Below are 27537 nucleotides of genomic sequence, written 5' to 3' on the forward strand. Positions count from 1 at the left end.
GCCATCGGATTGTGGAATGCAGATCTTAATCTTTAGTGGGGCCATGATCTGGCTGCCATAATGTAAGTTCAACCTCTTACTCCAATCTCTCCTTAAATGGCAAAGGTCTGTTGATACAGTTGCAATGCCAGGTTTTTTTTTTATTGTTGCCGCTGGGATATGACCAGATGTGCTCCCCCAACCTCCAGTGTGAACAGGAGTCTGGCACAAAGGCACACAACAGAAAGTTAAAGTAGCGAAATGCCCACGTTCTAGTAGTGGCATTTCTTCACAAATCACGACAAAGCCCCCTTTACCACTGGAAAGGGATTACCACAGTGAATCCAATGATAGGAAACACACTATGGCTGCCCCACTGCAATCCATTGTTGGAGCCCAATGTACCAGTTTGCATTGGCAGGCTGGACATGTACTTGGAGGTACCATCGGTGCCAGGGCGTCCTGCAGCCCGCAGTGGCAAGCTGCACACATGTTTGGGCACACACTTAGAGCTACGTGCGAAGCAGTCTGGGCTGGCGGGCCACATATTTTAGAAATATCTGCAGTGCAACACTCACTCCTTTCTGCTACGGCAGACTGGGCACATATGTGGATACCAGCGTTTCAACACGTATCCCAGTCTGCAATGGCAGGCTGAGAATGTCTATTGGTAATGCCAGCGTTGCAACACACACACCAGTTTGCAATGGCAGACTGGACATGTAATGTGGAAATACTAGTGGTGCAAAGGCGCCACTAGTCTAAATTGACAAACTGGACCCGTAATGTGGCAGTACCAGCATTGGTACGAATGCGCACATCAGCCCACAAGGGCGAGCTGCACATATGTTTGGAACACCACTGGTGCCACCGTGCAGTGACAGGCTGAACATGCACCTAGCAACACCATTGGTGCAAAGTCACACTTCATTCCCCCTGGGACACACGTTTTACATCATCAAAAAGGCCATTGCGCATGCAGACCTGCAATGCAGGTTGTGCACTGAGTTACTACCCCCTTAGGTGCAAATGCACACACAAACACCCCGGTCTGCACTGGCAAACAGGACGTATGTTTAGAACCCACGGATTCGCACCCCTTTATACTGTATTTAGAAAAGTCATGCCACACTTTCATAAAGCGTTGACAGTGGGAAAGTGCCCCCAGCTCTAGGGCCATATTAAGGGTGTCAACCTCCCGTGGGGGTGTCCCCCATGGGGCGAGCCGATCCGTGCACCCACAGGTGTACCTACACCGGCCCCTACCCCGGTGTGATGGAAGGAAGTCACCTCTGAGTGTATGAAACATTTTGATGGGCTCTTCGGGGCACCATCCATGCTGCATTCTCTCTTTAAGCCCCCCCCCCCCAATTCACCCTTTTTCGCTCTTGCTAGGGTATGTGGTGTACTTTCACCGGGCCCTTGCCGGTATGACACCTAAGCCAATCAATTAATTTAGCACCCTGTCCTGGCATGTTTGGGCAGGGCATCCGCATTCTCCAGTATTAGGGGTGTCTTTCATAGATTCACATGCCTGAATCATTCCCCGTCGTCGGAGTGGGAGTCCCACGGTACATAAAAAAGCAATAAAATGCTATAAATATATAGTAATACCAATAGAAATGAACCAGGAAGTAAAACAGCCAATGGTACAGTAGGCAAAAACTTCCCATCTATGACTATCATAGTCATTTTGTATAGTCCAAACTACAGCCAATCAGGCGCCAGCACCCACCAGAATGTTCTCCCCAGAGGCTCAGGCTCTCAGATTTTCTACCGCACGTCGTGTGAAGGGAGTCTCCCTGAGCTCTGCTCAGTTTTTCCAACTTCTACTTCATCTGTGTCTTCTCTTCAGGATGTCTTCAAAGAAATCTCTCTTCAGAGCCTGTGACTGCTGTGGTAAGCCTCGGCTTTTTGAGAAGGATCCACACAAAAAGTGTATTTATTGTCTCTACCCAGACCACCAGGCCTCTGATTGTAAAATCTGCAGAACCATGCCTCAGAAGACTCTCAGAGATAGAGAGGGTCGTTTACTGCTGTGGTTGAAGAGGCTAAAGGATTCTTCTAATACTGTTTCAGAAGTGGACAGTGTCACATCTGCTTCCACTTCAGCCTCCAGGAAGAGATCTGCGCCTGAGGGAATGTCATCTCCCAAGGCTAAACTGCCTAAAAAACAACCACCTGCTAAAGGTCTGGATCAGCCTTCCACTTCTCAGGCTGTCCCCACCTCCAGGGGCATGGAAGGCGTTTCTGCTTCCTCAAAGGTGAAAAAACTCAAGCTTCCCCTATCTTCTGACAGGATTTTACCACAGAATTCATCTCCGCCTCCTGTGAAGTCTTCTTCAGTTTCCTCGTCGACGAGAACGACGACTTCAGTGACATCTACGGTAACATTTTCATCTCCTAAACCTAGTATGGTTATGTCCTCGTCTACGGCATCTCCAACGATGGTTTTTGTTTCTGTGAGGCCTATTTCGTCGACGTCCGTCGTCGACGCCTCGTCGTCGACGTCTTTACAGGCTTTACCGCCGACGAAAAAGACTCCGTCGACGAGCTCGTCGTCAGGCTCTACGAAAATACCACCGTCGACGAGGAGTGACTCGTCCACGAAGACGGTCCCGTCGACGAAGGGTGTCCCGTCGACGAAGGGTGTCCCGTCGACGAAGGGTGTCCCGTCGACGAAGAGTGTCCCGTCGACGAAGAGTGTCCCGTCGACGAAGAGTGTCCCGTCGACGAAGAGTGTCCCGTCGACGAAGAGTGTCCCGTCGACGGAGAGTGTCCCGTCGACGACAGGTCTTCCGTCGACGACGAGTGTCCCGTCGACGACGACTATTTCGTTGCCGAAAAGTGTCCCGTCGACGAGAGGTGATCCGTCGACGACAAATCCATCGGAAGTTAACCCTCCGACGACGCCGCAGTTATCCTCATGCACGGCACTACAGGTGTGGTCTCCGTCGACGGTGTTTTTAACACCACGCCAAGCAGCAGAACAGCTGCGCAACACTGTAATGAGGCTTTCACCCCTGCGTGTTTCACCTCACAAGGTGTCCTCTGAAGTCCCAGACCAACTACTGGATTCTGACAGTGACAATGAGATGGTCCAGAATACTTTTGGACAAGCCACTAGTCCATCGGAGTTACATATTAAACTTCAAGATGATGAATATGAGGATCCTCACACTCCTGCTGAGGTATCGATGCCTGTCACTACCCCTGTTGGTCAAGTGCCTTTGGATTTAATATCCAACTTACAATTTATGCTGGACGATTACTATCGGAGGTTTCCACCTTCGGAATCGGCAGGTTCTGGACGAGCAACTCCAATTTCGGAAACGCCTCCACCCGTGCTCCCATCGGTGTGCCCACCATCACACCCACAACCTGCTCACGAAGAGGACCCGCAATCCTCGGAAGATGACGACCAACGGGAGGAAGGAGAAGTGGATGATTTATCGGAGTGGGAGGAATATCAGGTCCAATCTCCTTCTACATCTCCTCAGACTGCGTCGGCCTCCCCTCCTGTTGATGTAGCAAATTTTCACTTGCTGATGGAGCGTGCAACCGCACGTTTTCATATGAAGATGGAGCATACTCAACAAGAATGTTTCCTTTACGATTTTAAAGATCAGCCCAGACGACAAATTAAGACAATACCCATTGTGGAATTCATCTGGAAGGAAGGTGTTAAGGTGATGTCAACGCCGGCTTCCATTCCTCCGGTCTTGCCAAGAATTGATAAGAAATATAAAGCTCCAGACAAGACGCCTGCCTGTCTCATTGGACAAGCAAAACTTGACTCGGTAATTGTCCAGGCGGCTCAGAAGAGGGCCAGAAATCCGTCCTCTGCAGTTACGGCACCGCCGGATAGAGATGGCAGACGCCTAGACTCAATAGGAAAACGAGTTTCCACCATGGCTGCAACAACTGTCCGTGCTGCCAACGCATTAGCCATCTTGGGTCGTTACGACCGTCAAATGTGGTCTGACATCTCACCATTTATCGATCTACTCCCTGAGCCATCCAAGGCGGAAGCACTCCAGATTCTCCATGAAGGTCAAAGGACCTCTGAAGAGATAATTGATTCAGCTGTTGATGTGGCGTCTACAGGTTTTCGCCAATTAGCAGGGGCTGCGGTTCTCCGTAGACAGGGGTGGTTACGTTCCACTGCCTTTAGACAGGAAGTGCAAAACCGAGTTCTAGACATGCCATTTGATGGCGAATATTTATTCGGCCCCGAGGTAGAGGAGGCCTTACAGACTATCAAGAAGGATACCGAAACGGCCAAATCCTTAGGCACTCTACAATTTCACAAGCCGCCCTTTCGAGGAGCGAGAGGACGAGGAACGTCCTTCAATAGAGGTGGATACCAGCAACAACATCAACAATCCTCATACCGTCAGGGTAATCAGCGCTACCAAAATCAGCGCTACCAGTCTTATGGGCAGAAAAAATCTCAATACACCCCAAACAGGGGTAGGGCTACATACCGCGGCAAGGACAAGCGACAATGATATTTTTCACCTGCCACCACCGTCTTTTCACCCTCTCAAAAGACTTGGCGGAAGAATCTCCAAATTTTACTCCAATTGGCAGTCGATAACAACGGACAAATGGGTCCTGGATATTGTCGCCAGGGGCCATGCCCTAGAATTCGAAAAATTTCCCCCAAATGTACCGCCAAAGGGCCCGCCTCCGGCTCACCTGAAGGAGCTGCTTACCCAAATCAAGATGATGATACAAAAAGGAGCTATCGAGAGCGTTCCTCAGAGGATGAGAGGACTAGGATTTTACTCCAGGTTCTTCCTGATCAGAAAGAAGAACGGGGAGTGGCGCCCGATCCTCGATCTTCGAGCATTAAACAAATACCTAAGGAAATTAACATTCCGGATGCTCTCTCTTCAAGAAATTTTGCATCTTTTATCACCGGGAGATTGCATGGTCACCCTAGACCTCCAGGATGCATATTTCCACATCCCCATCCTACCTCGCCACAGGAAATTCCTTCGCTTCAGGGTGGCTGGCAGGGACTACCAATTCAAAGTCCTTCCATTTGGACTACGGTCAGCTCCAAGAGTTTTTACGAAGGTTTTAGCTCCAGTAGCTGCGCACCTCCGGCTGGAGGGAATACAAATTTTCCCATATCTGGACGATTGCCTTATAAAGGCCAATTCTCAGGGCACCGTTCAACATCACCTTCACCAGTGTCTCCACCTGTTTCAGTCTCTAGGCCTGACAATAAATTTCTCCAAATCCCAGATGCAATCGTCTCAAAGAATAGCATTCTTAGGAGCAATGTTGGACACTCACAAATGCAAAGCTTTCGTCTCAAAGGAGAGACAAATGAAAATAAGTCGGCTAGCACAAGATCTCATGCAAAGAAAGTCAGTTTCTGTCCGACTATACAAATCCTTTCTGGGGATGGCATCGGCTTGTATTCCATTACTTCCAAATTGCAGGCTTCAAATGAGGCCGCTCCAGGAGGAACTAGCCCTGCAGTGGCAACAGGTGTCAGGCACTTTCGAGGACCTCATTCAAATCACACCACTCATGAAAGAGTCTCTTCTGTGGTGGACACAGAGGTGTCATCTCAGTCAGGGTCATGCGTTCCTTCAAGAACCACCAAGTCTCACCATCACTACAGATGCATCCCTCGAGGGCTGGGGGGCTCATCTGCAAGGCCTCACGATCAGTGGCAAATGGACTGTACAACAGAAACGGTGGCACATCAATCGTTTGGAACTGAGAGCCATTTTTCTTGCCCTCAAGGCGTTTTGTGCCATCATTCAGAACACCAATGTGTTGATAAGAACAGACAACACAACAAGTATGCACTACGTCAACAAACAGGGGGGAACTCGATCTCTTCTCCTGTCTCAAGAGGCGCAGGAATTATGGACATGGGCTCTTCACCACAATGTACAGTTGCATGCGGTGCATGTTCCGGGAACGGAAAACGTCCTTGCGGATGCACTCAGCAGGACCACAATCACCAACCACGAATGGGAGCTTCACCAGAACACAGTGGACCACATCTTTCATCAGTGGGGTTGGCCAGACCTAGACCTATTTGCGACAAGTACCAACAGCAAATGCCTGAGCTTCGCCAGCTGGCACCCCCACAAGAATTCTCTGGGGAATGCATTCTCCCTCGATTGGTCCCTGAGGTTTGCGTACGCTTTCCCACCGATTCCGTTAGTCCCCAGGGTTCTGCGGAAGATGAGGAAGGAACCTTGCCGACTGATCCTGATCGCGCCCAGATGGCCGCGCCAGTATTGGTTTACGGAGCTCCTCCTACTATCAGAGAGCAAACCAATTCAGTTACATCCAATCCCGAACTTGCTCAGTGTTCAGGAAGGTCAAGTCTTCCATCCGGACCCAGCATCGCTGAGATTAGCGGCTTGGCTCCTGAACACCATGAGTTTGCACACTTGAACATCCCAGCAGACTGTAAAGAGGTGTTGGCCAAAGCTAGAGCACCCGCAACCATCAAGACTTACAGTCTCAAATGGAAACGCTTCTGTATCTGGTGCCGCTCAGCAGGTGTTCATCCCTTTTTGGCAAAGCCTGAGGAAATTCTTCCTTTTTTCTTGCAGTTGGCACGAACAGGTCTGTCCCATGCTACTTTGAAAGTATTTCTGGCTGCAATATCCAGATATCGACAGGATGGGTCCAATTCTCTGTATTCATCAAGAATTATCCAACAGTTCTTTAAGGGTCTCTTTAGAATGTTCCCTCCAGTACGTCGTCCACCTCCTTTGTGGCATCTGAATGTGGTCCTGGGTCAACTCATGCGTCACCCATTTGAGCCCATCCATCGAGCTGACTTGAAGTATCTTTCATGGAAGGTATCACTGCTTTTAGCCTTAACATCCGCCAAGAGAGTTAGTGATATCCAAGCTTTCACTGTTCATCATCCTTTCCTCCAATTCACTAGCGATTCTGTCATACTTCGCACAAATCCCAAATACATTCCTAAAGTGCCTTCGGATTTTCATCTGAACGAACCTGTTGTTCTTAAATCATTTTTTCCAGACCCGCAGACTCCTGCGGAAAGAGCTTTACACTCGCTTGACATTAGAAGAGGTCTCAAATTCTATCTACAAAGAACTTCTGCTGTACGCACCTCTGACCAGTTGTTCATTACCTACGGTGCGATTCGTAAAGGGCAGGCAGTATCAAAACAGACTATTGCAAGATGGATTTCTGCTGCCATTGCCTTTTGCCATGCACAGGCTGGGAGACCTTTACCATCTGCGCCCAGAGCGCACTCTACAAGAGCAGTCTCCTCATCTACGGCCTTATTCGCTGGAGTCCCACTTCAGCAGATCTGCAAGGCGGCGACTTGGGCAAGTCGCCATACCTTTACCAGACATTACTGTCTAGAGTCCATCAGCGAGGCTGATACTTCTGTGGGTCGAGCTGTTCTACGGAACCTGTTTCATTAAGGTGAGCCTCTGTTTCCCACCTCCTTGTTTTCTGCTGTCAGACGCTTCTTATGTTATGTTTTCACATATTTTCTTGATTGCATTATGTTATGCTTTATATGATATGTGTTTATTCACTTCGCATTGTTATTTACATTACTAGCTGACAAGCTGGGTGTTATGAGCGTCTGTTCAGCAAAGATATGTACTGCTAGCTACTCTGATTCAGGCATGTGAATCTATGAAAGACACCCCTAATACTGGAGAAGAACAATAGTTACTTACCTGTAATCTGTGGTTCTCCAGTATTGGTGTCTTTCATAGATTCACATGCAACCCGCCCACCTCCCCTCAGAGGCTTTCTAGGCTATTATGGTTTACCTTCACTCCTTGCGAGAAAATCTGAGAGCCTGAGCCTCTGGGGAGAACATTCTGGTGGGTGCTGGCGCCTGATTGGCTGTAGTTTGGACTATACAAAATGACTATGATAGTCATAGATGGGAAGTTTTTGCCTACTGTACCATTGGCTGTTTTACTTCCTGGTTCATTTCTATTGGTATTACTATATATTTATAGCATTTTATTGCTTTTTTATGTACCGTGGGACTCCCACTCCGACGACGGGGAATGATTCAGGCATGTGAATCTATGAAAGACACCAATACTGGAGAACCACAGATTACAGGTAAGTAACTATTGTTCTTTTCCCACTACAGTACAGTGGGGAAGTGCCCAGAATTCTAAGGTCAGGAAAAGAGAGTGGAAAAAACCAGGTGGACTAAATAAAACACTTTTGTGGAAATCCCCCACTAAGTAGGCCATGAACAACAAAGTGCTTGAAAAGAAAGATCCAGATCCAGACTGGTGCCTGGGGATATTTAAAAGGAGAGGAATCTTTAGTTAGAAAAGTATCCACCATAAAAAGCAATACGGAAGGTAAGTAGCTTGTGTTTTTTGCCAAGCATTACATGAGGTAGAAACCATGAGCCCTGCAGACTCCTGCGATGTGTCCTTACAGCCTATCAAGTTTTAAACAGTGTCAATCTACTAACTCTTGTTTATTACTGGTGTTGTTAAAGAAAAACTTGCATGGAACCCTATGTGACACCATATCATACATTTCTTCTTTGAGATCAGTTTTTGTCTTCTATGCACTAAGTGTTCCTATTAGTCACACACTTTACTGATGTGCACATACACATTTGTTGCTATCGAGAAATTGAGGTCTGGGGCTGCATGGCAAACTTAAAAGTTTGCAAATGTTTCATTCCCCCAATTCCAGATGCTCTAAAATCTATTACCTTTTAGCCACTTCTTTGAAGAAATGCTCTTTAAGTTGCACTGTTCTGTGTGGTGCTTGGGTGTCCCAGCACCCCCACACCCACCAACTGAACGACAAAAACCACCCAGCAGTAGGGATGTTTGGACTTGCTAAAGGCAGTTTGAGTCAGCTATATTAGTTGTCTTTACTGGATGCATTTGGTTTCATCTGTGACTCCCGTCTCCCTTCAGACAAACCCACTATGTCCTTGGGTATGGACCGAGAGAAGTAATTGTATGCAGTAATCTGTTTGGTGCAAAGAGTGCAAGAGCATTTGGCAGTGCTCATGGGCTCCCCATTTGTATGTTATTTTTTATTAGGCAAAGAATATCAAACATGTTTATATGTGTGCCTATGGAACAGGATTTAATTGACCGAAGCAGGTTATGCCAATACGATGGAATGCACACCAAGCATGCTTTTGGCATCCAGATGTATATTCTTATCAATCTTTAACAGGTTTCTGGTTTTCATGCCAGACCTCATTATTGTGGTCACCAGTATAAGTCAGATTCATATCTGCATGTTTTCTATTTGCAGAATGTTTACCAAAGTGGTATTAGAAGCCCCATTGATCACAGAGAATGCCTTGGAAGTGATCCGCAAGTACTGTGAGGATGAGGTGAGTTTATATTCAAGTTTTGGTACTTTCAAATCTCAAAAACCTTGTTACTTAGTCACTTTTCCCCTTGTTAAGAGTAAAAGACCTGCATCCTAATCTCTCTAACAGAGGATATTTCATGCCAGTTCTTATTCCTAAATAGATTTCATTATTTTGAAATATTAATCAGGGCTTCATGTCTCCTGGTGATGTTTCTATGTACACAGAGATGCTTTCTGTACTGCTAGAATTCTGAACTGTCATCTTTATATTCTAACTTGCTTGATCTTCCTGCATCCTCAGCCTCTCCAAGCATACTTGTTTATCTTTTCACTGCCCAACCTTAATTGTTTTTCACTTTATTGGCCTTGGAAATAGTGAATCATGAGTCTGCCTTAGTGTGAAACGATGACCCATAGCTTCCACATTAATTAGCTGTACCTGAACCATCGTTTATAATACCTCAAATCTCACCATTGTTGAATATTTTGTGAGTTAATAATGTAATATGTGCCTTTTTTCTGTCTAGAGTCGGAGTTACCTTGGTATGTCAACACTAAGAGACCTGATTTTTAAGCGCCCCGCCAGACAGTTCCAATACCTCCATGTGCTACTTGACTTAAGTTCTCATGAGAAGGACAAAGTGAGTATAATTCTGATTCCAGTTTTTTTAATTGTGAAGAAGCTGAAGAATCCAGGTCATCTTCCTCTGCATTAGCTGTCAAAAGTAGTTTTCCTTTTATTATTTAATATGTTAATTTATGTTAAATTTTTTATTTTATTTTTTAATGAAATAAATCCAAGAAATGCTTACTGTCATCTCTTCTTGTATGGAAGTATTCTCAATCAATAAATCAAGGTTCTTGTAGAGCGTGGTTAATCACCTATCTGATAGAGACTTCTAGCTGCAGATTCCTTACCTCTGAATTTGTTGGGCATCAGGCTTAATCTGGAAACTTTTGCTGAGAAATACCCCTTACATGCGACGTCGGGTGGCTGCATTCGGCTCCGCAGGTTTTTTTTTCTTCAACTTTTGTCGAACTTTTTGACGACTTTGTGTACAAGGGATGTCTGGTAGGAAGACGGTTACCGATCCCCACCGCGTATGTCTGAGGTGTATTGAACGCGACCACGATTTGAAGTCGTGTTCAGACTGCCGGGCGATGGCCCCGAAGACCTTGAGGGAGAGGCATTGAAGTTGCTCGCGGCCCGGCAGTAGACACCGTTGAGCGAGACTCCGAGGAGGTCACGATCCCGTTAGAAGAAGAGGAGGTCGAGGATCGCTCTGAGCGCTAAGTCGTCTTCCTTCCATTCAAGGTCATCTGGACACTCAGGGAAGAGGCACAAGAAGAAGTCTAAGCATACTTCACCTCAACTGTCGTCTGTCGTTCAGAGAGGTAATGAAATCCAACGCTCTAGGCGCGGTCCTGCGGAGCCAGAGTAGATGTTGCGCCTCCCTCCATTTCCCAGAACTGGAGCGCCTCCCACTCAAATGAAGGAGTTTTACGAGGCATTGCACCGCGTATTTCAGCGGAACAACCCAGTTGGGGAGCCCCATCGGGTTCAACATGGTCTGTTTCGGCCACGATGCTGGTGGAGCCTTAGGGGTACGATCTTGGATCCAGTTTGATGCCGGTCGTACTAACGCAGCCTTCCCCGGCGGTGAACCCGGAGTCGGTGCCAACGGCGTCGCCGGCGTCTGTTGGTGGTGCAAGCCCCATCCTTATCCCCAACTACACAGAGTCGGAACGGCGTCATTCAACGATGATTCCGACTCCGACAGTACCCAGGGGTTCTATGCTGTCTGAGCACTTTGTGGACGTGCTAGACTAGGAGATGAATGGGAGGAGTCTGGAGACCCTTTAGAGAAACAGGATGTCTCTGAGGAGACAATGGACTGGTATGAGGAACTTGGAGAAGCCAGTGGTCTGGATACTTTCCCAGACACTGGCATGCTCTCTCCACCTACAGTGCCTACGGAGAAGGGGGCGTCCTATGCTATGGTGGTTAAGAGGGCAGCTGAGGTCCTTGGGCATATTGTCACAGTAAAGCTTAACTAAGACCAGTAGTGACAAGAGTTGAAAGTCCCAACTTCTTAAGAGAAAGGTATCCATTTTATTGACCCGTCAGAGCTTCCATGATACGAAGCTGTTGGGCATAGTATCACGAGCTTCCATCGACGCTGGAGTAGGAATAGTAATTTATACTATTCCTAAGTCGAGCATGCCATCCAGTGCAAGTCGTAGAAACGACTTGCGATGTAAAGCCAGGCGTGGTAACAACGCAGACGATGTAACGTCCGCATTGTAACCTACTGCGTGGTAATGTATGTCGTAGTAACATCATTCATTCCCTACTAGGACTTGGTCCAAGCCTAGCATGGGGGCTCCTGTGAATTGAAAGATTGCACGCCTCCAGCACCAGGTGACCCAAAGTTCCTCAGCCAAAACCCCACCCCAGAAAGTTTGGTGGTGCAGGCCTCTACTTACCAGGGCGCATTCCCATCCGCCCCTCCTGATAGGAAATTCAAGAGACTGGATTCTTTGGGGAAGAAGATATGTTCTTCCTCCAGTCTTGCATTGCGGTTGGTGAATACTGCATGATTATTGGGCCGTTTCTCCCACTCTCTTTGGGAGACGGTTGCTCAAATGCTGCCACAAGTCCAAGAAGAGGCCTTGGCTGTGCTCTCCCAGGCTGTCCAGTATTACATTGATGCAGCAAATTCACCATTCGGTGTGGTTTGGATATGACTGATTTGCTGGGCAGGTCTATTTCAACGACAGTGGCCTTGAGGCGCCACGCCTGGCTCCGTACTTCTGGCTTCTCTGAGGATGTCAATCCAATTTGATGGACATGCCCTTTGATGGAACCCACCTTTTTGGGGGAAAGGCTGACTCAGCCCTGGTCAGGTCCTAGGACTCGAGCTACGGCCAGATCCTTAGGCCTCTCATCCACTCCTCGTGGCCAGTCTTCCTTTTGCCCCTTTCGTGGCAATGATAGGGGTTTCCAGCCGTGTCTGCCCTATCCTAGCCACCGTCCCACACAGACTACCCAAGCTATGCGTGCACGTGGATGCAGCACATTCCATTACAAATGTGGATTATTATTATTCCGTCCTCGGAATGGAGGTCAGAAGTCGTCTGCCACACTGCCCCCAGCAGCCGCAGCCTCCAAACACTCCTATGCTGATTCTGCAGGACCACAGTACTCCAGTGGGAGGGAGAATTAGTCATCATCTCCCCTGCTGGAGATCTATAACAGACAAGTGGGTCTTGCAGCTTGTCCAGAAGGGCTATTCTCTTCCTTCGGTCCAAAAGGGGCTTCAGCCCATTTCGGATCTTCGGACTGTCAATCTCTCCATTAAAAAGGAGAAATTCAAATGCTCACATTGGCTCAGGTCTTGTCTGCCTTAGACCAAGGAGACTGGATGGTAGCGCTTGACCTGCAGGATGGCTATTTTCACATTCCTATCCTGCCGGTCCACAGGCGTTACCTGCGGTTCAAGATAGGCCACGAGCACTTTCAGTTTAATATGCTCCCCTTCGGCCTTACCTGGACCTTCGGGTTTTCACCAAGATGATGGCGGTGGTTACAGCTCATCTGCGCCGGTTAGGGGCTTCAGTCTTCCCCTACCTCGACGACTGGCTGTTGAAGGCATCCTTACCCCATGCAGTCGTCTTCCCACCTTCAGGCTATGGCGGACCTCCTGCATTCGCTGCGGTTCTCTATAAACGTGCCGAAGTAACATCTGACTCCTTCTCAGAAGCTCTTTCATCTGAGCTGTTCTGGACACAGTGCGGTTTCGGGCTTATCCTCCCGAGCAGCGAGTCCAGGATATTCAGATTATGATTCCGATATTTCGGCCTCTATCCTGAATTTCGGTGAGGTTGACTCTGAGGCTGTTGGGTCTCATGGCCTCCTACAACCTGTTTGTAAGACACGCGAGATGGTGTATGCGGGCTCTGCAGTGGGACTTGAAGTTCCAATAGGCACAGCATCAGGGGAACTTTACTATGTTCAAATCTCGGAAGGAACTGCGAAGGATCTGCAGTGGTGGTTAAAAAACCGAGATTGGATCAAAGGCAGACCTCTCTCCCTTCCCCAACCGGATCTCACAATTGTGTTGGATGCGTTAATTCTGTGATGGGGCGGCCACTTGGGAGAGATGGAGATCAGGAGTCACTGGTCTCTGGCGGAGATGGGGCTCCACATAAATGTGTTGGAGCTCTGAGCGATTCGTTTGGCATTGAAAGCATTTCTTCCCTCTGTCAAGGGTAAGTTTGTGCAGGTTTTCATGGACAACACTACCACCATGTGGTACCGCAACAAGCAAGGCAGGGTGGGGTCATGGACCCTTTGTCGAGAGGCTCCAAGTCTCTGGATGTGGCTGGAACATCAGGGCATAACCCTGGTGGTTCAACACCTGCCAGGTTCTTTGAACGCCAGGGCAGACTATTTCAGCCGTCGATGCCTAGCAGATCACAAATGGCATCTTCAGTCGGAGGTGGCGCAAGGTCTCTTTCAGCAGTGGGGAGAACTTTGGTTAGATTTGTTCGCCTCTGAAGAGAACGCGCAATGTCAGCAGTACTGTGCGCTGGAGTTTCCAAGGCAGCTATCACTCGGCAACGCGTTTCGTCACGAGTGGAGCTCAGGCCTGTCGTATGCCTTTCCGCCCATACCACTCCTGCCCAGGGTTCTGAAGAAGATCAGGAGTGACTGGGCCCAAGTCATCCTTTTGGCACCGGACTGGGCAAGGAGAGTCTGGTATTCAGAGCTTCTGAGCATGAGTGTCGATCCTCTGAACAGGCTGCCCCTCCGGGAGGATCTTCTGTCACAACAGCAGGGTAGGGTTCTCCACCCTCACCTGTCAACTCTGCGCCTCCATCCGTGGAGATTGAGCTGCGGCAGTTGATGGCTTTTGACCTTACTCCAGAGGTCTGTAATGTTATTTTGGCAGCCAGGTGACCCTCCACCAAGTCTGTATATGCCTGCCGTTGGCAGAAATTTGGATTATACTGCACAGAAAGGTCTATTGACCCTCTTTCTGCTCCTCTTTCTACTGTTCTTTTATTCATTCTGACAGTTGCCCAGCAGGGCTCTGCTTTGGGTACTCTCAAGGGTTACATTTCTGCTCTGTCTGCTTTTTTGCGGCTGCCAGACCAACCTTCTCTCTTTAAATCCCCTATTGTAAATAGATTTACATCTACGCCCTTTATTATGCAACAATGGATCCTTAATTTGGTCCTGACTTATTTGATGTGCGCTCCTTTTGAGCTTTTGCACAACTGTCCCTTCCGGCTGTTGACCATTAAACAGCCTCCTTAGTGGCGATTACATCGGCCCAGAGGATGATTGAGTTACAGGCGTTATCCAGCTCGCTTCCTTATTTTATGTCCTTTCAGGACAAGGTGGTGCTTCACACCAGGACATCTTTTTTGCCAAAGATTGTGATCCCATTCCATCTGGGTCAGTCCATCACTTTGCCCACCTTCTTTGCTCCTCCTCATCCCTCTAAGGAAGAGGAGCGTCTCCACCGACTGGACCTAAAAAGAGCGTTGTCGTTCTCCCTTGACCACACAAGAGAGTTCTGGGTGGATGACAAACTCTTTCTGGGGTATGTGGGAACAAGGAAAGGAAAGGCAGTGCAGAAAAGAACCATCTCTCGCTGGGTTGTTCTCTGCATTAATGTGTTATGCCTTGGTGAAGAAGCAGCCCTTGAGGGATTAAGGGCCCTTTCCACCAGGGGAAGGCTGCAACTACAGCTTTGGCACGGGGTGTCCCTGTCCAAGACATCTGTCAGGCAGCCCCGTGGGCATCATTGCACAAGTTCGCAAAACATTATTGCTTTGATGATCAAGTGCGCAGGGAAGGGCACTTTGCCCTCTCAGTCCTGCAAGACGTTTTAGTCTAGTGCATGAGTCCACAGCCAACCGCTGGAATGTTATGGCTTGGGTATCTGATTCAAAGGTAAGGAATCTTCAGCTAGAAGACTCTAGCAGATGAACAAGTTACTTACCTTCAGTAACACATTATCTGGTAGAGACTGTCCAGCTGCAGATTCCTTACTTCCTTAGAGCCCAACCCATGCCTCCCCGCTTTACGGACTGATGTGTTAGGTCTAGGATTTCTCCCCTCTCAGGGCCTTAGTTTTGCACATGTTTACGTCATTCACCTCGTGGCTCTGCGCTTCTGGCGTGGAAAAGCGAAAAGTACTGACGTCTGCACGTCTGGGTGGCGCCTATGTAGGAACCGCAACGTCCTAACCAACGCTCCCTACGGCATCGACACGCGGCGCTGAATGGGGCCACCCGACATGCGCAAGGGGTATTCTGGATCCAGCCTGATGTCTATGAAATTTAACGGTAAGGAATCTGCAGCTAGATAGTCTCTACCAGATAATGTGTTACCGAAAGTAAGTAAACTTGTTCCTTAGGGTCTCAAGGCGCTGGCGGGGCCATGGGGGGGTGGGGGGGGGGGGTGGGGGGAGAGTGTCAGCAGTTCTGTCGTAGAGCCAGGTTGAAGTCCGCTTACACATTTGGCGAACTGTGGGTCTCCTTGATTTAATATTTGTGGTTTATCAGGTTGGGAAACAGAGGTAGTCAATGTTAATACAGCAGTGTTCCTATACTTTCAAAAAACATTGAAAACTGCCATTGACTAGATGCAGTCAATCCAACTCATTATGTGACCGAAACTCTAATGAGGTGGAGAGAAACTGAGCTGCAACTCCCCCAGAGGCTGAGCTGCATATACTTTCTACCAAGGTCAAGCTTGACAACAAGTGAATAATCAGTCTTTGCTCTTCACTTCATTGCTATTTTTACTAACAATTTGGGTGTTCCAGCCGGTCCCTTGTGACTTCCGTCACCATCATTTGCTGAAGTGATGCAATTTCCTCTGCTCTTTTATATGTAGAGAGCTTTTGAAACCTTCCAAATGCTTGGCATCCCTTCAGTTGACTGACCTCTTCTTACCTGCTAGTCCTCTGAGGAGAGGAAGATTTATCATGATGACCCATGTGAGAAGTTGGCCTGATATATGATTTTTCCAATTCTGGAACCAGCTTGTATCAGTCCAAACAATCCCTTATGGTGTCTGGTTGTAAGTCAACCTTATAGACAAGCTATCCTAATGGTAGCATGGACTAAGCAGCCTTAAAGGCTTAACTCTAGAGGTCGTATTAAGCAAGCTGTTTTACCAATCACAATCCTGTAATATCAAATGAAAGGACACTACACAAGTATATATTATAAAAATATATGTATTTATTACTAGAATAATCCTCTGTACTCTTTGAGTGCAGAGGCACAAGCGTTTAAACAAAAGCACAGTTAAACATATGAAAGTTGCACAATTATGGATGATGCCAGGGGGCCACGCAAACCATATATTAAAAAAGTGGTATAAGAGATACCAATCGAACAGTGGTTAGGCCTAGGGAATCGCTGGGAGCAGTCGGGACTAGCAATGCTGAAGTCGGGAAAAGCCCGCAGGATTAGGGTGCAGCGCTTAAAGCACAGGCATGCACCAATGTAAAGTCAATGGTGCGTAAAAGTTATAAAGTTATAGTTAAAGGAGACTTCCACTTAACCTAGCAAGATGAAACTTTAGACACACACACTAGAGGTGTGTACCAGTGTGGGAACACCGGCGTTGCTTAGTTACCTCACCCACAGGAAGCGGGTGCACAGGTGCGAAGTAGTGTCGGGTTTTGTCACGCTGGTTGATGGTGCTTGGAGCTGAAGATGCTGCAGGCGTCGAGACGAGAAGTGTCCGGTGTGATCCAAGGGTGGATCGAAGTTAAAGATGATCTGAAAGCAGAGGGGACAGAGTCTGGGTCACTCAGCAGTGACCAGGGTGGAACCAGAAGGAACCAGGCAATGTCGGGCGCTTTCAGGTCGCTGGCGGGAAGCTTCTATCCGCTGCCACGTGGACTCTGGGGCACCGAAGATGTCCAGGAGTGGATCACGAGCTGTCCCACGAAGGCTCTTGCTGTCGGCGGTGTCGGCTTCCGTATTGGAGCAAACAACCCTTGGCAAAGCGCAACTCACGCAGGACTCGAAGATGGCTTAATACTCAGACCAGGAGGGTCAGAGCGGGTGCTCCTTTTCAGAGGAGCGAGTGCAAGTCTGGAGCAACCAGAATCACAAGTTAGGTTTCAAGGTTCGTCGGCACAGGGACCTCAAGCCAACGGGCAAGTGACTGGGCCAACGCGTTTAGCCAAAAGATGTAGAAGGGCCCCACGCAGCACTCGGTGAGTGTAGAGGGGTGAGCTTCAGTGCAAGAGGCTCAGGGCTGGGGCTTCTCAAACCCCAATGCACAGCTTCGAGGGTCACTCGTGGGATGCACGGTCAGCGTCTCATGGTCTTTCCAAGATGGCGGGCCCCACGCTTCCGGTCGCCTCCACGGGTCTCAGCTCTGCAGGGACTGTGGATCGGGCTGTTGGAAGGCAGGCACGCTTGGTCTTGTCGAACTCTGTCGCTCGAGTTCTGGCGGGAACTGCAACAAAGCAAACGTCGAGGTGCTGGATGGTGCCTGTTTGCACAGGGTGGTCACTCCTTGACCACAAGGGAGATTCTTCAGTCTTCTACGTCGAGTAGGATGTCGAAGGGTCCAGAGTTTCGTTTCATAAATTTCAGTCAGGATAATCTGAGGTACTATGGCACTGCTCCCACTCTTATTCCCAATCTGAGGGGTGGATCACCTGCTAGGTCCCTCCTCTGGGTGGGACCAGGAAGGGGGGCGGTTACACCCCCTTTCCTTTGTCCAGCTCCGCGCCAGGACTTGGGCTGGAAAGCTCCAGCACCGGTTTGGACTGGCTTATGCACGGGGACACCTTGTGTGCCCCAGGCATGTCTCAATCTATTCATCTCTGTCCTACCCAATACACAAAATCCTGTCTGGGGTGGTGCTCGCACCTCCCAAGGCAGGAAACCCTGTGTCCAAGCCTCCCTCGCTGGGACTCCCAGCAGCAGGAGGTCAGACTTGTGTCTGTGGTGGCAGCATCCATTTTGTGATGCGGAGGCTCGAGTTTAACTTTAACCGGGGTTCAGGTTATGTACATGTAGTGTCCCTCTAGAAGGGTGGAATGCTATCCCAGTCGACAGAACTGTCAAGGGGATAGTATTCCAAATCGTATGACACCTTACTCGACATGTTTTGATAAAGCCAAACCAAAGTTAGCATATAACCGTGAGGATTATAATGCACTTAAGTTTATATGGTATGGCAATATCCCGGAACAGCTAAGGGAGTGGTTCCCGACAGCTGCAGACAGGATCAGCTCATGCTAGAGCACCATCTCAAATAAAACCGAGCACTCTGCCTCCAGGATTGTTAAGGCCTGCCATAGGAGTGACTTATAGGTTACTATGTGTCCAGTTAGGTTAGATATAGAGATACTATTTCTAAGTAAGAGGTGATTACACCAACTTACCCCTGCTGAGTGATCAGCCAGTTGTGTCAAATATGGAGGCCAGGCCAGGGGTGGCACAATACATGCTGCAGCCCGTGGTAGGCCTTGGCTACACTTATGCTATGGGTACCTATGGTACACTGGTACAGGGGCCTATAAGGTGAACCAGTTCCAATTGTGTATGTACCTAAGGTACATGGAGTCAGTCCATTTTAAGGAGAGAGCAATTAGCCTGGGGCCCTGAATAGCAGGATCCCAGGCCAACTATGTCAAAAACCAGCTAAACACCAGGCAAAAAGTTTGGGGGTAACCATAGTCAGATATACACCTTCCTACAACCCACACATTAAATGCCTGTTGTGTCTATCGTTTAGGACACTTATTTATTTATAAAGTTTTATATAGCGTGAACATGATCCCGAAGGATATCAGAGCGCTTTACAATTGGAGAGAAGGAAGGTAATAAATACAGTACCGGCATTAAATAAAAATACCCAACAGAACAGTTACAAACAAAAGGGGTCAATAGAGAACAATACAATAACTGGTACATAGCGAACTAGGAGGGGAGAAATTGATAAGTTAAAAGAAGAATATGTTTATGAAATTTATAGTAGATCTATTCGACCTATTCAGAATTTGCAACATTAAGATGGTGCAGTGCACGTCTGATTCTGCTGCCTAAGAGAATAAGCATTGTCAAAGCCAATAGGTCTTGTCTTTGTTAAAAAGCATACCTGCTAACTTGAAGAACAATCTCACTGTGAGAAGGAAGCAGGGGATTGAAGGGGGCGGGGCCTCGTTCCCAGAATTACCTATGAGGCACTATTGAACCCCACCCCACCCCCAAGCCGCCTTCTTGCAAAAAACAAAAAAAAACTTGTTGAGGCTGGTGCCAATGTCCTGGTGTGTTATTACACCCCTTAATGGACCTCAGCAGTTTAAAACCTCAAAGGGAGCCAGAAAACAACTACTTACAGTGGTCTTCCGCTTGTTTTCCCTGCCACTGTGTGAGATCAGCTCCTCACCTGGAGACTGTGTGATGGGAGCTGATATGGTGTGTCACTTGACAAGGGAAAGCAACATTTGTATACATTTCAGCAATATGACTTTAAAGGATAGGTTACAACATTGTACGTTCCTAAATGTCACCAGGAGTAAATTGATTAAAAGTGCTCCTCCTGCCAAGCCCAAGTAGTGCAAACTGGATTTGGTCAGAGCCTCTGAGACTCTTCAGACCATGTTGTGGCGCACTATGTACCTGCCAGCATGGTACAAATTCCTGGTAGCCCAGAGAGCAGCCCTCGGTACAGAAAAGGTAAGAAAAGAAATCTAAGATCTTGGGCGCTTTGCCAGCTTCTCCTCAACCTTCTATATCTAAAATGCCACCTCAACTGTTGACTGGTCTGTCACCGAAATCTTCACTGACCTAATCAGGCAAGTACCCATCTATGAAGAATACTTTCAAACTTGCTGATTGTCCATCATCGACTAAGCCATCTACGCCGGCCACTAACCACACCTCCTAGACGAAGAAGGTTTTCATTGGCAAAATGATTGATGTCGATCCAGATGGCTTGACCTTCTTTGTCGACATTATACCTCTGCTGACTTCATTGACTAACTACTACATCATCGAAGGTGACTTTGATTACTTTCACAATCACCTTGCCTGAGACTATGTCCTCAATGGCTCCCCCATCAATAACACCACATTCTGAATGCTCAGTTTCTATCCTGTCCAAACGGCTAGGACATCTGTGAAGTAGATAGTGTTCAAGAGGCATCCATACATGATTTTGTAGAGCCATAAGACTAGAATGGCCATGATTATCAGGTAGTTGATGCTTATGACCTTAATACACATATACTTCTCAGTGATTCAGGTGGTGATAATCACTTTAAGCTGTGATTACATTTCAAGGATCAATGTGGATTTGTGCGGCCTACACCAGTCCAAGTTTCAGTGGACTTACTAGATTCTCTTAAGTATATCAGGAAAGCATCTGCCACACCAGGTTGCTGAACACACAGCCCAAGGCCCACACCCCTTTCCTCCTTAGCCAGATTCATAAGCTACCCTCTCCATGCATTTCAGAGCCACAACAGCCTTCTTCATAAGCACCATGGTCATTTTCTCCCAACAATGTGTACCTGTGAATTGCCTTTGGCTGAGCCTCCAACAAAGTGGATACCTTTGACTTCTGAGCAAGAGGAAACAGAAATAACACATCTCATTACTGATTCAGACAGTTTGGCTTAAATTGATGGTGACATTAATCAAGAAAGTGTCCATAATGCAGAAATAGCCCCTGAGCATGACTACTTAATGGGTGTTCATTCAGTTCCAGATCTGTACCCTAGAGATTTGCCTCCTAACGACATCTACCATTTTCATATCCTTATGGATAAAGCCTTTCCAAAATGTAACACCTCAATCTTCACACTTGAGAAACTTGGTCGATTTTAAGTGCAATTCAAAGCTATCCATCAGTCATCCCACTGCTTGAAAATCTGTGGGAGGAGGCTTAGCCTGTATGAAGAAGCCAACTACAGGGTTGACCTCATTTGGCAGGCTCGAAAAAAGTACAAGATCATGGGTCTTTTTCTAGCTTGTTTGTTGAATCTTTCGAAGACTGAATCAATAATTTCTTATGCCACTCAGAGGAGAAAGCACATTCCCTCTACACAAAGTGGAGTACCAAACAAGGAGAGGTGTTGTCTTGATACTATGAGCAGCAGGGCTTGATCTTTTGCATTAGTGGCTGCCAAGATTGCCATTGCTGGTGGTGTTCTAATATGCTATGAAAGGCAGTTATGTCATGATATTATCTTGTAGTGTAGTTCCTATATTCCCAATAGGCTCTGCGCATTGGAATAATATATACTATAGTTTAGCTGTAGGACTGAGGTCTACTAGCTCTCTACCGAATATATTAAACTTAATAGTGAATGCCAGCTAGCTCAGAGGTCACTAGAAACTTTCTCGAATTCACAAGAAGGGATTAGTTTCTGACAACCGCATAAACATGACATCTTAGTTTCCCCAGGATAAGAAACGTATCTCTAGAGTCGCGGAAATAATAGATAACTATTTTACTCAGTCAATCATGCATGCTTTGTTTCACCAGAGAAGCAGAGAAATGGAGAGACGGGCGGTTTCAGTAAAATGTATTTATTGAACAGTTTTCTTTCTCAAGCATTGGAAATGAACTGCTACAATCGTAATACTGGCCATAAAGTACAATGCATATAATACAAACAGTATTATAAAGTAGTACTGTAAAAGCATGATATGGTTTCCAAGCCATTAAGTGCATAAAACGTATAAGATACATACAGTAATAAATAATGACTAAAAGTACTCAACTGGTGCTTCTAAAATATGCCTACCCCGGTGTACCTAACCTAAGTCTAGTACGAGGGAAGAAGTAAGTGAGGAGTAGTCGAAGTTTAGTAGTTCTCTGCTAGGAATCTATTCCAAGAATTCTCTAAGAGGTCTAATCAGCTCCGTACCTTGGTTTTAGAATGAAGGAGGTCTTGTACCTCTTTCTCAGGACTCGATTTCCCAGATACCCGCAAGGGTAAGCCGGAAACACTGGAGCTGGATTTCTCAGCAAGAGAAAAGACAGCGTCTCTCTCAGTGCGTCAGCTGGAGGGTCGGCTTCCTTCGGCACTTGCTGCTGCATGGCGTTGGGCAAGTAGATAGTCGATCTGCTCCAAACCACTGTGTGTTTGACTGGGCAAACCTGGGCATATTTATACTTTGAAGGTGCCGAGTTTGACGCATGTTTGGACTTAATATGGTCACTCGAAGGCGTAATTCTTGGAAAACGCCAGGAGTTCTTGGAGAACTTAATATTAAAGCAGGGGGAAGTTCCTAGCTCCTGAAGGCGGGGTTTTCCAAGAAATCTTTGTTAATTCTCGGAACCTAGTGGAAGTAGCCTTGCCGTATTTGGGCTATATGGCTTAGACCAAATAGGGTAGTGATTTCTATGCCTATATAAGGATATGATAAAGTATACCTATATAAGGGCATGAATCGGGAAAATTACACTAGGGGCCTAGATTTGATTACAACACCCACTCCACGATCTTAAGTTCAATTAAGCTAACCTAAAAGCACTGAACATACCTAAAGCTAGTGTTTACAATCCCACCCCAAAATACAAACAATTCACTTCGAAATGGTTGTACATGAGAAAATATGGAGCATTTCTACAGTACACTTTGTAAGGAAATGATGACATTCTAAGCATATAGAATGGTATCTAAATATGCAAACTGAATGAATCATGAATTTACATTTATGAAAATTGCTCCTAAATACAGAAAGAAAGATCGAGACCATTTCATCACATAACATATCATGTCAATGGTTATATGAGGACAAGGACAAATATTTTTTCTAGGCAGAGTTCAAAAAGGAACAGAATTTCTTGGTCTCTAAGAATAGTTCTACTTTAGACAGATTAGTCTGTGCTCAAAAATGTTCAAGGTTTTTGGAAAGAAACATTTTTCAAATATTTGTGAAAAATTGAGTCCCAAAGTTAAATTTCTTTGTTTTGAAAAATTGAAGGCCGAATTTCAGCGTTTAGGGAACGCTGTGTGCATGAAACAAAAGGTTTTCTCGGTGTCAGGAGAAAACCTCAGATCATCAAGGCTGGCAAAGAAATAGTCTACCACAGTAGGTGAAAGAGGAACCACTTGATCAAGCAGATCAAATGTGCACAGATGAGAAGCATTGCCGTCAGCGCCAGGTGCCGCGTTAGCAGTGTTCAAATCAGATAGTACCTGTGTGCGTGTTGATTCTCGTATCTCACCCTCAGTTAGACTTACTGGTGAGACCTCAATGAATGCTGTCATCAGGATTGGTAGCCGTTGGGGACGACACGATGCATGAGCCGTTACAGGACCTAGCAAGGCGTCAACATCTGATGGCAGGACTGATGGAAGTGTAAGACAGATGTCCAACACGCATTCCCCTCCGCAAAGCAGGCATCGTAGAACAGGTAAGATGCAATCTTGCCAGATTGGTCTGAACGATAGAAACCAGGTTGTGTTCAGATCTCTTAAACGAGCCAAGCATCTGTGAAATCCTCTCATGATACCTCATAGCAAGGAGGGCCCCTTCCATGTTGGTCTGGTATCGTTGGTTGCCGGATTTGCCATATCGGAGCAGAAGGAATAAAAATAGAATTCCTGCTACGACTCCCAAGATGAGGCAGGCCGCTGAACACAGAGTGCACGAAGTTTGCAAAAATGCAGAGGACTGCTTCGAATGGAGTTAACAGTCCCGAAAAAATTGTCTCAAATACATGTGCGATGCCACTGGTATTAGACATGTTTTAAGATTTGACTTAACATTTCTGCGAAATGTACTGGGAAGTTTGTTGAAAATAATGCATGTATCTCTACAGATGTCCTCGCAACTTGCAGATCGTACGTTTCTCTAGACGAGGTCAGTGGCACAGATTTTTACAAAAGAATGGCTTTTATTCTGCTTAAAGTATCAATTCGTATAGAAGAGATATTCAGTGAAGGCCATAATGCCGTCCCACTGTCTGTCTTGTGAGTTGGATACAATACTTGCATACAACAAGTGACCATGGACGACACACTAACGAGATAACGTTTTTTCTGGCATCATGCCACAGCAGCTGTGATCATTCAACATAACATAACTGCCATTGGATAGTTGCCTGAAAATGGGCTCTATCACGGTGGAGGGAGCAAGAGAGGTTGTTTGCCGAACCGTCGCAGGCTCCGTGTAAATTAATACCTTTGCACAAAAGTGTACCACTTGGTGAGTTTTTGCAATTGTTTCCACTAAGGAATACCTCTTTTCCCTTGTTCCAACATTTGTGTGTGTAAGGTAAAGTCCATGTTGACTTAATGTATTCTTTACCCAACCCTTCATACAGACCCGCTGGCATATGCTGTAGACAATACTGAAATTGGAAAATAGTCACTGGTATCATGATGGTGCCATGAATTATCCATTCAATGACAGGCTTCTTAAACTGTCAATGGTAATCTTTCCAGTTTTTCAATGCTCAGCACCGTATAGTCTGCTCCTTTTTGTGCCAAAGAGATTTGTTTATCTGTAAGGTTAAATACAGCAAACAATGACGTTGTGTTGATAAGACGCCATGGCACGTAGCCTGAACGAAGATTTTGCAACGTCCAGCCTAACTGCATTATAGAACGTAATTGAGACTGGCCATGTTGTAACATTAGCAAGTCTTGTTCCATTATGTCAATTGCAGAGGATACAATGCTGTCCAAAGAATATATTCTGGAGGACAGAGTCTTTAACCCATTGTCCACTACAGAGAGAGCTTTCTCTAAATTAATTCGATCAATTTCTCGTATTCTTTCTGCAGTTTCCATTTGTGTTCTTTTCCAAGCTTCGTTGTACGCAGCAAATATATTGGCGTGTATGAAACCTTTTTGCCGTGGTTTGCGAGGTCCCATTAAGAAATCTCGCAAATCATTGCTTTCTTTAAGTAAAGATTAGTGTTGTTTGATTTCCGGAAGTGTGGATGTCTTTAGCCACTCAAGGCATAGTTTTCCTACACTATATCTTGTTACTATCCCTGGATGTTGTCTCTGGGAGTATCTTGGATCTTGCCTGTTCCGTTTTAACCCCTGTGTTTTGTTCAGGAATCTATCATGACAGTTACTGGTGTCTGTGGGCCAGATTAACAATTTTTTCCAATGAGGATCAGTTCTGCTTTGTGTTAAAATATATGGTACGTCTACCTCTTTTTCTGTAGTGTCATTACTCTCAGAAGTGGGTTTAGGTAAAGGCGGTTTCTTTAAATCTTTTATCTTAGCCAGGCCAAGACAAGAAGTCTGAACAGTATTGTTTAAAAACATTATTTGTTCAGGTATAATGCAGGCTCTGAACAAGGCATCATAACCTTGTACCTGCCATTCTTTCGTGCCCCAGACAGTTTTTGTTTCAATTTTGTTTTTCCAAAAGTCTAAACCTAATGTAGATAGCTGAGCATAAAAGTGTGCAGAATACATTTGTTTAGTGTTGGTCAACATTGTTTTCATTCCTGTCTTATTTACATTTTTGAAATAAAACGCTTCTGGATTTGTAACATTAAACCCTGAGAAGTACGAAAACTTTTCATGAAATGTTCTTGAGCTGCCTTTTGGTGGCGTGGGACAATGCTCCCATTGATTATAAGGAAAAAAATTCCTAGGACTTGCAGATTTGTGCAAACAGTGGTGACCATAGTGATTAAAACAATACATTTGTTCATAGTCTGATGACCCTTCTAATTAGTCATGTTCAGTAAATTTTGCAGACATTTCTAATCCTGACATCATATTATTAATAGTCTCAAAGTCCCAATCATCAGAAAATGTGCTGGGCGATACAAAGTCACTTAAAGAAACTTGAACTGGTGTGGAATCTTTAGCAGCTCCACCGGGCCATAGATGTCATAGTTCTATCCCATGCTATACCACCAGGTATAGGAACGGCTGTGATGTTCACTGATGACGGTCTCTCTTTTCAGAATGGGATGATTTGTGAGGTTTTAGGACCAAGTTGATTTTCTGACTTGCTGTGTCCATTGTACTGTAATTTCCATCTATCATTTGTCCCAAGCTTAAAACTAATATCAGCCGGAGTAGGAGAAAAAATACACCCAAACCAATCCAAAATTCAATCCATGCTGAAACAGATATATTTTCTCCAGTTGATGAAACAGTTCTGTTGTTTTTTTCTTTGAGAGTTTTCTTTGCTGGCGTTTCTTCGGGTTCACTGGGATCCTCAGAGAATGTATCAACGTTGATGAAATAGCCAGAGGCAGTTTTGTCAATTGTTGGAATTGCATCAGGATTGTTATTGATCTTTGGAGTTGCTTCTTCCTCTGTCATATTGGTATAGTCAGAGGCTACATCATTGCAGGCAAGTGTTTCTTGACAAACTGTTATTTGGGTCTCAAAAGGCATAGGTTCCATGGCTTTGTTGCATAGTCCTTCTTTTCTTACTGCAGGTTTATCAAAAGTGATCAGTCTTTCAGTTTGAACTTCTTGGATAGTAGCAAGATTTGGTCTTCTGCTACTTCTTGGGAGTCCACTGGGCCTACTACTTATTATCGGCCAAATGTTGTGGTTTGACCAGGTCGATGGACACGACTCTGTTCTCCTTTTTACCAGCAAGGGGTGGTAGTACTACTGATCTTGTTCCTTGGATTGCTACGATAGATACTGCTTTTCTGTAAGAAGGCCCAAATTCCTTCTTCACTGCTATCTTTTCCCTGACTAGATCCCCAATCTTTGGAATACAGACAGGTCTTACTGGGACTGGTGTTTTTTCTTCAGTGGCTGTTAGCTTTTGTGTTGTTACTCAGACTTCTTCTTGTTTCATTTAAGTCCTGTAAAACAGCCAAACGATCTTTGACATCAAAAGGTTTTTGTTCCACCACTGAAGTTTGACAATCGAGGTCTTTGATTATCATTCTAGTACCAAACAGTAATTCATAAGGAGTGATTCCCCCCAGAGAATTTCTTGGCAGATTGTTAAGACTCCGTTGGACACTTATTAAATGTTTGACCCACCCATCACCCTAACCTAATACCTTAGCTGTTATGGATTGCTTTATGTCATGGTTTTTTATTTCCACTACTGCATTACCCTCAGGATGGAAGGGACTAGAATACCGCTATGCAACGCCCAAGCTAACCATAGCCTCCTTAGAAGCTCGAGAGCTAAACGCAGGACCCTGGTCAGAATGTAGGGTGCCGATTGCGTGTGTGCCAATAAAGACTCGCA

General features: G+C 46.1%; 1 protein-coding gene across 3 annotated transcripts in view; it reads left to right on the forward strand.

Annotated features, from left to right (window-relative positions):
* SYMPK (symplekin scaffold protein) overlaps positions 1 to 27537 on the forward strand; it is a 1074905-nt gene that overhangs the window by 598720 nt on the left and 448648 nt on the right. For all 3 annotated transcript variants that reach the window (XM_086938396.1, XM_086938395.1, XM_086938397.1), the window contains 2 exons: positions 9265 to 9346; positions 9855 to 9968. In XM_086938396.1, the coding sequence (XP_086794522.1) occupies positions 9265 to 9346; positions 9855 to 9968 (196 nt within the window). The remainder of the gene's footprint in view (positions 1 to 9264; positions 9347 to 9854; positions 9969 to 27537) is intronic.

This window comes from Lissotriton vulgaris, chromosome 9 (genome assembly GCF_964263255.1).
Source record: "Lissotriton vulgaris chromosome 9, aLisVul1.2, whole genome shotgun sequence".
NCBI classification, from domain to species: Eukaryota; Metazoa; Chordata; class Amphibia; order Caudata; family Salamandridae; genus Lissotriton; species Lissotriton vulgaris.